This window comes from Nicotiana tabacum, chromosome 21 (assembly GCF_000715075.1).
Source record: "Nicotiana tabacum cultivar K326 chromosome 21, ASM71507v2, whole genome shotgun sequence".
NCBI lineage: Eukaryota > Viridiplantae > Streptophyta > Magnoliopsida > Solanales > Solanaceae > Nicotiana > Nicotiana tabacum.
In genome coordinates this window covers 76,279,103-76,292,770 of record NC_134100.1, presented here as the reverse complement: position 1 = coordinate 76,292,770, position 13,668 = coordinate 76,279,103, and the positions used below count along the sequence as shown (strand labels likewise).

Here is a 13,668-nt window from a genome sequence, read left to right as displayed (position 1 = left end):
CTATATTAAAAAATAAAATAACAACTAACATTTATTAAAATAATATGATATATTGGATCATAATTTTATAGGATTAATATTCTTTCAAATTATTCGCGCATCGTATAGGTTCTAATACTAGTAATAATAATAATATAAATATTCGACTAAAGGGGAGCACTTGCTATCATAAAAATAATAAAGTATTTCCTTTTTAATGAAACTTAAGCTAATTGAAATCTTATACCATAAAAGTATGAGTTCAGTTCAAAGAAAGCATAAGATGCTTTTCGAATAAAACATAACGGGAGGAGCGCCCACCACAAAATATTCGTAATTCGCCCTAAAAAGGTAGAAAAAAACAACCAGGAGCCCGAGAGACTGTTGGTACCGCAAAACAAATTCCTTATAGAGGGAGAGAAAATGGCTTTCTCATCCAACCCGTTATCTCTGAGTGTACCCGAACCCGTATTTGAATCCTGGCTCCGAGATACCGGCTACCTCGAAATTCTCGATCAACGCACTACCGATCTCCACCGCCACTCTTCCACTGCCACCACAGCCGCCGCCTCCGCTGCCTCCGCTGCCTCCGCTTCCTCCTCCGACGCTTCTGCTGTTACTAATTCCGCCGCCGCTGCAGTTTCAATCTCGAACGGAGTCTTTGTTCTGATATTTTCACATATTGGAACCTTACTGTCGCTTTTTACGCTTAACCCGTTTGCGAAGCTCACGTCGGATGATTTTTCCGGTGATACGCCGTCGTGGACACAACTATTCCTAGGGTCGTTGGATTCATACTCGTTTCCTTCGTCTCCTTCTCAGGCTCGGCTTAGAGTCCACGAGAATGTGAAACGCTATGCCCGCAATTATACCTCTCTCTTACTCCTCTTCTTCGCTTGCTCTCTGTATGCTCTCTCTCTCTCTCTCTCTCTCTCTCTCTATCTCTATCTCTCTCTCTCTCTCGCTATCTGTAAACACACACATTATCTATGTGTAATTGTGTGTCTGACTGTTTAAGCATGTATGTGGACATTGACAAGTATCTGCTATCGATTGTAATTTGTACTATTAGTAATGATTAAATTTGTGCTTTTGCGATAAGCTGAATATTGGCTTTGTTTTAAGCAGTGTCTGCTGGTGTATTGGTGTGAAACGGGCCCGAATGGAGTGGAAGGAATATAGAGAATTAATATAACTGACTCCAACTAGTTTACAATTGAGTTGATGGTTGATTGATTGATTGACTTTGTATGAGAAGCTTGAGGTTGTTAGGCTTTGAGAGCTAAATGAGGCTCACTCGGAGAATAGTGGATTTAGATAGTTCTTTTTTATAAGGATTTGGATAGTTCTTAATTCAAGTTATAAAGCATTCTGTACTTAATTTCTTTCTTCCTCGAGAATATATAATTTGCATGACATAAACAACATGTATACGGTTTTGGTATGTATTTATATGTGCCAATTGAAATTTGAAAGCTGAAACATTTGTAATTTGGAAGCTGAAACAATTGTAATATAACTAGGGTTTCACATAGGACAAAGTTTCATTTATTGGGTGATATGTTCAAGCCCTTTAGATTTCAGAGTACTTGTCAAACAAAAAAGATGTTAAGCGCTTGGAGATTTGAAGACAGTACTTGGTCCAAATTTAGCAAATATTTGTAGCTGCAGGATTTCATTTTCTGTTGCTTGGCTTCTTGATTTTAGTGCAATTTGATTGTTAGTTGAATTTTGATAAAATTTGGGTTATAGGTACCAAAAGCTGCTTGCCCTTGTAGGGTTGATATTGTGTTTGGCACTTTGGGATGTATTAAAGTTATGTGGAGAACGTTGGGGATTAGAGCAGCGCCCTGTAATCAAACAAAGCTTGATTCGCATCACTCAGTGTGGTGAGTCGATATTCTTTAGTGATCCCCCCCACCCACACACACACAAAAAAAAGAAGACAAAATGGGGTGCCACTCTCTTAAATGATTCAGGTCCAGCATTCTATCTGTGTATATTGGTGATGAATAATATGATGGTAGCTTTGACTGTTTTATCATATGCTTTGTGATTTATCCTATGTGTTAATCATCCTGATCTTTAAGCTTCTCTTCAACCTTTTGAATATTGTCCATATCTGTGTTCCTTCTTCCAAACGGCAGACTGCACTCCTCTGGACCGGAGGCTCTTATGCCAACTTTTGGTTGAGATACAATGGCGTTCAGAGACATTGCATTTGCAATGCAATGGATGCTCTTAAGACCTTTCACCAAGATCACTAGAAGTCAGGATCAAGGACAAAAAATCCAACCACTAAGCTAAAAGTATGTACTGAGATGGTACCACGAAATAGATCTAGATGTGAGCAATTAACCCATGAGTTCATCAAGAGGAGCAGGGATATATGGTTGGTCTTCTCCAACCCTGTTCTGTCTTCCTCCAAAAGTATCCTTTAACTGGAAATTTTTGCGAGTATGTTAATTCAAGTAAAATGGGGTTTAAATGTCTCTATAAAAAAATTAACATTCGTTAAAAAATGCATGAAAAGTTCATAAATTAGGTACTTGCACTACAGTGAATGCATAGATTATAAAATCTGTTTCTTTCTCATTATTGAAGAATGTTAGTCTCTCAATTTTTCATTCAAAACTTCCTCAAATTCTCATGATGATTGAACTAGTTAGTAACCCCCCCTCAAAATTTTGTTGATTAGCGTAGAATGGAGAAAAACTGAGGGAGGGATGATGGGGAAGGAGCTGAGTCTTTTACTCAAAATGTTTTAAACAAGCAAATTATTGTCTTTAAATGCTTTAGCCTGCAGATATAGTAGTGTTGTGTGTTGATAGGCCTGAAGGTTTCTCTTAAAAAAAGTGGAGAAATGATATTTGATTGGTTCTTTTGCTTTTTTGTTTGGGTACAACACCCATAGCACTGGTATACAACTTTGGACCTAATGGCCGGCCTAGTAACCTTTTGGAATGGCCGTTGGCAACAATCGCGGCTGTAGTTACGGAACTACTGGGCCGGAAAAGGACAACCTCTTGTTCCTGCTCTTATCTGACTAATAAGAGGAAAGGGGGAAGCCAAAACCGACTCCTAACAAGTTGTTGGCTTTTCATCCGCCTTTACGCGCTATTGTGCTAGCCTTTTCCCAACCTGTGAGAAAGCACGGGAGAAAATATGTTATTGATATTGGATGATAAATACAATACAAGAGGTACCTATTTATATCTATACACTACAAGGAGATATTACTCCTCTTCCAATGTGGGACAAGACTACACTATACATATCTATAAACTAACACTCCCCCTCAAGCCGGTGCATACGCATCATATGTACCGAGCTTGTTACACATGTAGCTAATACGAGAGCCAGTAAGAGACTTAGTGAAAATATCTGCTAGTTGATCATTCGACTTTACAAATTTTGTAACAATATCTCCTGGAAGTATTTTTTCTCTGACAAAGTGACAGTCGATCTCAATGTGTTTAGTCCTCTCATGGAACACCGGATTTGACGCAATATGAAGAGCAACTTGGTTATCACACACTAGTTCCATCTTGCTGATTTCTCCGAACTTTAACTCATTGAGCAACTGGTTGACCCAAACTAACTCACACGTCGCCATAGCCATGGCCCGATATTCGGCTTCGGCGCTAGATCGAGCAACTACATTCTGTTTCTTGCTCTTCCACGAGACCAAGTTACCTCCTACTAGAACACAATATCCAGACGTAGAACGTCTATCAAAAGGTGATCCTGCCCAATCAGCATCTGTGTACCCAACAATATGCTCGTGACCTCGATCCTCGAATAGTACTCCTTTGCTTGGAGCTGACGTTATATACCGAAGAATGCGAACAACTGCATCCCAGTGACTATCACAAGGAGAATCCATAAACTAACTTACAACACTCACCGGAAAAGAAATGTCAGGTCTAGTCACTGTGAGGTAATTCAATTTGCCAACCAACCTCCTATATCTCGTAGGGTCTCTAAGAGGCTCCCCATGTCCAGGCAGAAGCTTAGCATTCGGATCCATAAGAGAGTCAATAGGTCTGCAACCCATCATTCCAGTCTCCTCAAGAATGTCTAAGGCATACTTCCGCTGTGAAATAACAATACCTGAGCTAGACTGAGCGACCTCAATACCTAGAAAATACTTCAATCTGCCCAGTTTCTTAGTCTGGAAGTGCTGAAAGAGATGTTGCTTCAGATTAGTAATACCATCCTGATCATTGCCATCAACATAAACCACTAGATAAATACACAGATTAGGAGCAGAATGCCGATAAAACACAGAGTGATCAGCCTTACTACGAGTCATGCCGAACTCCTGAATAATTGTGTTGAACTTACCAAACCAAGCTCGAGGGGACTATTTCAAACCATATAGTGACATGCGCAATCTGCACACACAACCATTAAACTCCCCCTGAGCAATAAAACCAGGTGGTTGCTCCATATAAACTTCTTCCTCAAGATCACCGTGGAGAAAAGCATTCTTAATGTCTAACTGATAAAGAGGCCAATGACGTACAACAACCATGGACAAAAAGAGACGAACATATGCTACTTTAGCCACGGGAGAGAAAGTATCACTATAATCAAGCCCAAAAATCTGAGTATATCCTTTTGTAACAAAACGAGCCTTGAGCCGATCAACCTGGCCATCCGGGCCGACTTTGACTGCATAAACCCAATGACAACCAACAATAGACTTACTTGCAGGAAGAGGAACAAGCTCCCAAGTGCCACTCGCATGTAAAGCAGAGATATCGTCAATCATAGCATGTCGCCATCCTGGATGAGATAGTGCCTCACCTGTAGACTTAGGGATAGAAACAATGGACAAAGAAGATATAAAAGCATAATAAGGTGACGAGAGGCGATGATAATTTAAACCGACATAGTGGGGATTAGGATTAAGTGTGGATCGTACACCTTTGCGGAGTGCAATTGGTTGACTAAGAGGAAACAAGTCCGCAGTAGGTGCAGAATCTGATGCAGGGCGTGAATCACCTGGGCCTGATGCTGGATGTGGACGACGATGATAAGTCAAGAGTGGTGGAGCTGCAGAAGGTTGAACTGGATTATGTGGAGGAACTGGAGTTATAGGTGGTGGAGCTACAACTGGAGCTGTAGGTGGTGGAGCTACAACTGGAGCTGTAGGTGGTGGAGCTACAACTGGAGCTGTAGGTGGTGAAACTGGAGTTGTAGGTGGTGGAACTGGAGCTATAGGTGGTGGAGCTACAACTGGAGCTGTATGTGGTGGAGCTGGAGTGACTGAATCTCCAAAAGATGAAACTGGTAGTACCTCAGAAATATCTAAGTGATGACCTGAACCTGTGAAGTATGATTGGGTTTCAAAGAAGGTAACATCAACGGACATAAGGTACCGCTGGAGGTCAGGAGAGTAGCATCCATACCCCTTTTGTGTTCTCGAGAAACCCAGAAATACGCACTTAAGAGCACGAGGAGCTAACTTATTTGTTCCTGGAGTAAGGTTATGGACAAAACAAGTGCTTCCAAAGATACGAGGTGGAAGAGAGAACAAAGGTAAGTGGGGAAACATGACAGAGAATGGAACTTGGTTCTGGATAGCTGAAGATGGCATACGATTAATAAGATAGCAAGATGTAAGAACTGCATCCCACCAAAAATGCAACGGAGCATGAGATTGTATGAGTAGGGTACGACCAGTTTCAATAAGATGTCTATTCTTTCTTTCAGCTACCCCATTTTGTTGAGATGTGTACGGACAAGATGTTTGATGAATAATCCCATGAGATTTCATAAACTGCTGAAATGTGGAAGACAAATACTCTCGGGCATTATCACTACGAAATGTGCGAATAGAAACCCCAAATTGATTTTGAATTTCAGCGTGAAAGGTCTGGAAAATAGAAAACAACTCAGATTGATTTTTTATCAAAAATATCTGAGTGCACCTGGAATAATCATCAATGAAACTGACTAAGTAGCGGAATCCCAAGGTGGAACTGACCCGACTAGGACCCCAAACATCTGAATGGACTAAATTAAAAGGTGACTCTGCTCGATTATCAAGACGCCGAGGGAAATGGGAGCGAGTATGCTTACCGAGCTGACATGACTGACACTCTAGAGCTGACAAGTGAGATAAACCAGATACCATTTTCTGAAGTTTTGACAAACTGGGATGTCCAAACCGTTTATGTAATAAATCTGGTGAATCAGTAACAAGACAAGTTGTAGAAGGAAGACAAGATGTGAGTCCATGTGATTTAGCAAGGATAAGGTAATAAAGTCCGTTTGATTCACGCCCGGTACCAATGATCCGCCCCGTACTGCGTTCCTGTATAAAAACATGGTCATCAAGCAATAAAACAGTGCATTTAAGTGATTTGGCTAAGAGACTAACAACTATGAGATTAAAAGGACTATTGGGAACATAAAGGACTGAATCTAAAGGTAAGGAAGGAAGTGGGCTTGCTTGACCTATTGTAGTTGCCATGGTTTGAGACCCATTGGCCATTGTGACTTTTGGAAGAGATTGAGAATACGAAATAGTAGTGAAAATAGATTTGTTACCAGAAATATGATCTGATGCATCTGAATCAATGACCCAAGATTTAGAGGATGGACTTTTGGCCATGGTTTGAGACCCATTGGCCATTGTGACTTTTGGAAGAGATTGAGAATACGAAATAGTAGTGAAAATAGATTTGTTACCAGAAATATGATCTGATGCACCTGAATCAATGACCCAAGACTCAGAGGATGGAGATTGGGAGAAACAAGTCACGCTATTACCTGTTCGAACAACATAAGCTATCTCAGAAGATGTTTGCTTACATGCTTTGTACTGAAGGAACTCAATATAATATGTTAACGAAACCATCCGACTATTCAAAGTATCAGTTCCCATGTCGCTACAATTTGTAGTAGTAGGGTTAACTTGAAATAGTGAAAATAAGTAACTCCTGTGAGAAAACTGAAGAAATAGCTTGAAGAACACTGTTTGCAGCAGGAAAACAGAACACTGTTCTGCGCCAGAAACACTGTTCACGCTGGAATCTACTGTAGCTGACGGAAAAACTCAAAGTGGTCGGAATGAAACAAAACCAGTGAGGGTAGGATCGGAATTACCAAGCGATCCTACTGTTCAACTGGAGCTTTTTCAAAATCTGGCCGGAACAGTGCTCACGCGCCGGCGCGTGGGTCAGATCTCGCCGTAAATGTTTTTTCTTTTCCAGGCGCGTGAGGGCACGTGGACGTGTGTTTTCCGGTCGGGTTGACTGGGGTTTGGTCGCCGGAGCCTGAGGAGTCTTGTGGTGGTGTTGGTTTTTGCACAACACCAACAGAAAGTGATTTGCTTACGGACAACCTTCTAAGTCGCCGGAAAATTGCACGACGAAGAGGTCTTTCTTCCCGGAAGTCGCTGAAATGATGCACAACGACGAGTTTCTCACTAATGCTCTGATACCATGTGAGAAAGCACGAGAGAAAATATGTTATTGATATTGGATGATAAATACAATACAAGAGGTCCCTATTTATATCTATACACTACAAGGAGATATTACTCCTCTTCCAATGTGGGACAAGACTACACTATACATATCTGTAAACTAACACAACCTATTTAAGGGGCTGCTAGAACTAGCATAGCGGGACATGACAACGGTTGGGGTGAAGGAAAAGTATAGAAAAATCTAAAGAAAAAGAGTGTAAAGTAAAAATGGAAGGCTTCTCCAGTTCAAAAAAAAAAAAAGAAAAAGAAAAAGGATGGAAGGCTTCTGTTAGTCAAAATTTTGTAAATAAGAAAAATATAGTGGAAACCGCTTTAAATGCTTTAGGCCACAGATATACTAGTTCCGGTGGGCCTTGAAGTATCATACGAGGGAAAATGATTTTGGCATAGTTTCCTGGGAAAAGTCCAGATTTGTCCCTCTACATTAGTAAACTATCCACGTTTATCCCTACATTAGTAAATTATCCACGTTTATCCCTAGTTTTACTATCGGTCCAAATACGTCCCTACCGTTAAGAAAGTAGACAAGAATATCCCCCAACCCCAACGGCTGTCCACTGTGGCAAAGGACCTCTCAATAAAAAATGCCACGTAAATTGAACAACCCACATAATTAATTCTGAATTTTTAATCTTTTTTCTCTCTCTCTTCTTTTCCCTAACATCCGAATCTCTTGCCCTCCACCCTTACATGAACCTTAACCACTAAACCATTGGGTATTTAATACTTTGCAGCGGCGCCTTGAACCACATTGAGACAATCTTCCACCACCATTCTCAACCTCTATCAACCATCTTTCTCCCATATTTCAAAAAATTGCTAGTCTTCATTTGTTAAAATCACAGGTTTTTGTTGTTTCTTAAAACAAAAAGAACTCAAGAACTGAAATTGCTTGCCTTTTCCCTTGGCTTGGTTAATAAACTGTGTTGTATTGTTCAAATTAGCCATATCCAAGGAAGTTAAATCGTGGTCAAAAAGTTTTTGGGGCCAGTGGTGCTCGTCGGCATTTTTATTTTTTTCGACCAGGATCTGGATTTGGGTAGGCAAGGAAGGTGAATCGTGGTAAAAAAATCTTTGGGTCTGGTGGCTTCCGGTGGTGTTCGGACAATTCTGATTTCTAGTGGTGAGTATTTTCTGGTAGGTTACAGGCGGATATCGTAGGAGGGAGAGAGAGATTGTTTTTTGGTGGTTAGCCGACCGATTGATCTCGCCGGCCGTGGCAACTGCGAAAGTAGAGGGACCATTTTTTCCGGCTAAATTTTATTACCCACTATAATGGTGGGAGGGCAAGGGAGAGAAAGCGGAGGGAAAAAAAAAGAAGAGGCAAAAAAAGGAGAGAGAAAAAAAGAAAAACGGAAAAAATAAAAATTTTGAATGAAAAAGATATATTAATAAAGAAAGTAAGGCAAAAAGGGAATGCTTATTTGAGGTGCGCATATACTACACATGAGATTACCTTTATAAAAAAGGAAGGCTTATAACATCTCCAGATAATCTTTTGTTGTACCCGCACCTTATATGTTTTACTCAAATATTGTGCATGAGCAAAATATGGTGAAAATAGTTTTACATTGTTTAGCTTCAAGTATACTAGTGTCAATAAGCCTAAAAGTTAAAAAGAAAAAAAGGTGGGGAAAGGTTTTCTAGGTGTTTTTGCGAAGAAACTAAATGTAGAGGGAAATGTGGGAAGCTATATCATCTTTTGTTATACTTGCAAAGTTGGCGAGATGTTTGGTATCTCTTACAAAACAGTGAAGGATGATTTTGGTATAGAAAAGGTTAATTGGCTCAATTCTTCCATCCCCTTAACGCGATCTTGTAACCAAAGATAAATTATTAGATGTGTCACATCTAATAAGGGGGAGGTTGGAAGGTAACAAAGCAAAAAGGGAATGCTTATTTGAGGTGCGCATATACTACACAGGAGATTACCTTTATAAAAAAGGAAGGCTTATAACATCTCCAGATAATCTTTTGTTGTACCCGCACCTTATATGTTTTACTCAAATATTGTGCATGAGCAAAATATGGTGAAAATAGCTTTACATTGTTTAGCTTCAAGTATACTAGTGTCAATAAGCCTAAAAGTTAAAAAGAAAAAGGTGGGGAAAGGTTTTCTAGGTGTTTTTGCGAAGAAACTAAATGTAGAGGGAAATGTGGGAAGCTATATCATCTTTTGTTATACTTGCAAAGTTGGCGAGATGTTTGGTATCTCTTACAAAACAGTGAAGGATGCTTTTGGTATAGAAAAGGTTAATTGGCTCAATTCTTCCATCCCCTTAACGCAATCTTGTAACCAAAGATAAATTATTAGATGTGTCACATCTAATAAGGGGGAGGTTGGAAGGTAACAAAGCAAAAAGGGTAAGTACACTCCAAATTTACCTCTCCATCCCTCGAACCAAATAGTGTAACAGTATAAGGAGAGTACATATATATATATATATATATATATATATATATATATATATATATATATATATATATATATATATATATATATATAACGGTGGTGTTGTATTAATGACGCGCACCTCGACTATTTCACCAGGCACATGCTTCAGCGCAAGGACTACTCACATGTATATTTCAGCATTCTCTCTGTAGTCGCAATCTTCTTCTACTTGAGTCTATAATACTTCTTTTAGGAATTCTGTTTTTTTCTTTAATTTATTTTTTGCTTCTGTTTCTTCTTCAATCAATGACCCTCTTCTCTTCTTCTATTATGTGAGTTCTCTTACTCTTACTTCTTCTCTTTTACTTCTCTTCCACTCACTCTGCGGAGTTGCTTAAAAGACTAAATATGAAGCTAAATACTGCAGAATCATTTTTAGGGTTGATTTAAGTGAAATTGAATAATGATTTGATGTCCCCAAAAAAATTTAGGTTGTCCTTATGTTTTTGGGGTCTTATTGAAATTACATATTAAGATGTTTAATTTGAATTTTGTTAGATTAGTACGAAATTTGTAACTTTAATTGCAAGTTAAATAAGTTCATATATGTTAGATCCTTTTTTTGTTCGGTAATTGTATACTTTATTTTTGAAGATACTAGGCTAAGGGACGGACTTCATCTCTTCTATTTTCTTCGCTTACACCTTACACTTCAGCTGAGTCTAACGAGGCTCGTACGTTTCGGTTCTTGTTTTTTTAAAGCCGAAGGTCCCTGTTAAACGCTTCTCGGTCTTTTCAAGTGTATGTTGGCCAGATTTTGTTTCGTACAGACAATTTTAAGTACTAATTTATTCTGGCAAGCAAAACTTTTCTGCTACTCTATAAATTTGAGAACTGAGTAAGCTTTTCTACAACAGCAACTGCAGTTATTCTATTCTGTACCAACGTTCAAATGGCTCTCATCTCAGCTATTGCTGTCAGTTATGCAGGTGGGTTAGCTTTCATACCCAATTTGTTATACTCGCTCTTTTATTGTTTTATCTTTTGGTTTATTCCTAATTTCAAGAGCTTATGGCTAATTGATGCATTTGCAGTGATGATTCTGCATGCCTCATTTAGGAAGCTTACCCCGTCGAGACAATCAACTTCCAAAGATGGAAACAGGAGGATTCTTAGAAGTTGATAAGTGGTTATTATTGTCAAATCATAAAATCACAGTCGTAGCTCGGAGGGAGTTCAGGGCAAACATGTGGATAAACTGTCTTGGTTCATGAGTACACCTCTCCGTTTGAAACTGAGAGAATACTAGTTACATTGTAAGAAAATGTTTCTTTGTATTCAAATTTAGGTTGTATAAGGTTATACAAGATGGGAAAAAAAAAAAGAAACTAGATAAGATTGTAAATGGCTGTAGAACCATAAAGATAATTAGCATGAACCGCATCCAGTATAAATTCTGGATTCTGATTTTTCATTTCATTCGACCCCCCTCTGGGCTGGCATCATAATTTGTTACCATCCAATAGGGCTGTCTAAGGGGAGGGGAGTATCCGGAACCGGTACCGCTCGGTTGGTCCGATTTAGGCAAAGAGAACGGGGAGTGGGAGGGTACTAAAAAAGTACTGGTAGAACCGTTTCAGTTGGTACCCTTAAGGTACCGAATCAGTACCCTTAAGGTTTTCTTTTTATTTATTTAAATGTTGCCGTTTTTTTGACCGTTAGCATTTTTAAAAATAGTTGTTAGCCAAAAACGGCTAATTTTGCCTCCCTAGCCCCCTCACACCGCCTACCCCTAATTTATGTTTTTAACTGCTAAGTTTGTTAACATGCACTTTCCCATATCATTCTTTCAATTTTTACACAAAACTCTCTTATCTCTCTAATTCTTTCTCTCTCTCTCTATCGCTAAAAGGAGGAGAGTCCCCGTTTTGAAACAAATCCTAATTAGTTCGGGTTTATCCGTTACTTACAAGAAACGTATAATCCTGCTTTTCAAGGTTTTCATAGAACAACTGTTACAAATGATGCTTGCGATGATGAAGGAAATAAAAACTTGCTGAAATATTGGATTAAAGCGGAGACGAGAAACTTTGGTCTTTCAGAATTAATTCAAGAGGACGACAATGCCTATAATGAAATACTATCTACCGGAGACAGTGGGGACACAAAAGAACAAGTATTATCAATTTCAAGCGAAAAACCAATAAATATTATTGAGAAATTCTATAAATGATTCAAAAGAAATATGTAATTTTATTTTTATAAGTATTGATATACAAATAAATACTTATAACTTGTATTAGAAATATAAAATTTACATTGCATTAAATAAATTAAAAGGCACTTCATAGCTTGGAATTTTTTCCATTCCATAATGTTTATGTGTTTTTATATGTAGTAAGTTTTTTATTTTAAAATACCCGTAACTACCCTTATTGTCCCCTTAAATACCCCCAGGATGGGTAGTGGTACTGGTACGGTACCCCTAAAAATCTTCTTAACCCGTACCCTTAATTTCCCTTAATCACAGTCACCTTAAGGAACCCTCCACTTATCGGTACTGCCCCCATACCTCGTCTCCTTAAGTACCCAGAACCCTCCTATAGACAGCCCTACCATCCAAGAAAAAGTGCTTATTAATTGCTATGAGTTGAACACATTTGGGTCCACAAAATTATGGGACCACAAAGTTGTGAGACAAAAAGAGCCTCACACAAGAGTGGTATTAGGCACAAAATAAAAAAATTCGAATTGAAAGGAGAAGATGACTTGTAAGCTGTCACTCAGCTGAAACTTGGATGAAATGACTATACCCTTCTCGTCTATGGAAGACCTCGTATTCCACAAATTTTATTTTCAATTCTTTGAAAGGTCTCGTTTTCTATCTTTTGCCCTTTTACCAAGGTTATTGACTCGTTAGGATGATCTTTTTCCATATATAGCTGACATGGAATAGTTGGAGATGGCCAATCACTCGAGGGATCTTAAAATTGTTTCGAACTCACAATACGGGTGAAGGTTGAAGACTCCTCCCTCTTGAAACTAAATAATATTCTTATTCAATTGGTTTAGGAATCAAAGTGAGAAGTAAGGTGTAACAATCCGATCGGTCGATTTGAGCTCTAGCGCGCCGTTCAACGTTTGAGGCCTTGAGTAGCTTCACTTCAGGTATTATGACTTGTACGTGTGGTCGAAATTGAATTTCGGGAAGTTCAGAGTTGATTTGGAAAGAAAATTATAATTTCGGAAGCTTTAAGTTGGACGAATTGGCTAAGGTTTGACTTTTGAGTAAACGACCTCGGAATCGGGATTTGAAGGTTCCGATAGGTTCGTATGATGATTTCGAACTTGGGCGTATGTTCGAGTTGAGTATCGGATCACCCGTGAGCATTTCGACGCTTATTATGGAAGGTTGGCAATTTGAAGGTTTAAGAATTTTCTAAGTTTGGTTTGAAGTGAGGCTTTTTTGTTATCGATGTCTGCTTGGGATTCCGAGACTTGGAATGGGTTCGTATTGTGATCTATGACTTATACACAAAGTTTGGCGTTATTCCGGAATGTTTTTAGTATGGTTCGAACGTGTTCGTCGAAGTTTGGAAGTTTAAAGAAAGATTACGGTCGTCGATTCGTAGTTTCGATATTGTTTGGCGTGATTTGAGGCCTCGACTAAGTTCGTAATGTGTTTTGGGATGCGTTGGTATATTTGGATGGGGTTCCGGGAGCCTCGGGTTTGAAACGGATCGAAAACAGATTGAAATTGGGATTTGAAGAAGTACTGGTGCCTTCGCAC

The 13,668-nt window shown here is 39.0% G+C and overlaps 1 protein-coding gene across 3 annotated transcripts; it reads left to right on the top strand.

Annotated features, from left to right (window-relative positions):
- Positions 1–253: 253 nt before the first annotated feature.
- On the top strand, positions 254–11,349 carry LOC107809886 (PRA1 family protein H-like). 3 transcript variants are annotated; one of them, XR_012704406.1, is made up of 4 exons: positions 254–884; positions 1,732–1,868; positions 2,127–2,371; positions 10,796–10,856. XR_012704406.1 is itself a non-coding variant. In XM_075241999.1 (4 exons), the coding sequence occupies exons 1-4, from the start codon at positions 403–405 to the stop codon at positions 11,059–11,061; spliced, it is 780 nt and encodes a 259-aa protein (XP_075098100.1). In that variant the 5' UTR covers positions 257–402; the 3' UTR covers positions 11,062–11,349. The 3 variants fall into 3 exon arrangements, 2 of the variants coding, with proteins under 2 accessions (XP_075098101.1, XP_075098100.1); XM_075241999.1 differs by lacking the exon at positions 2,127–2,371 and adding an exon at positions 10,973–11,349 and having other exon boundaries at positions 257–884; positions 10,796–10,867; XM_075242000.1 differs by lacking the exons at positions 2,127–2,371; positions 10,796–10,856 and adding an exon at positions 10,973–11,349 and having other exon boundaries at positions 255–884.
- Positions 11,350–13,668: the final 2,319 nt, after the last annotated feature.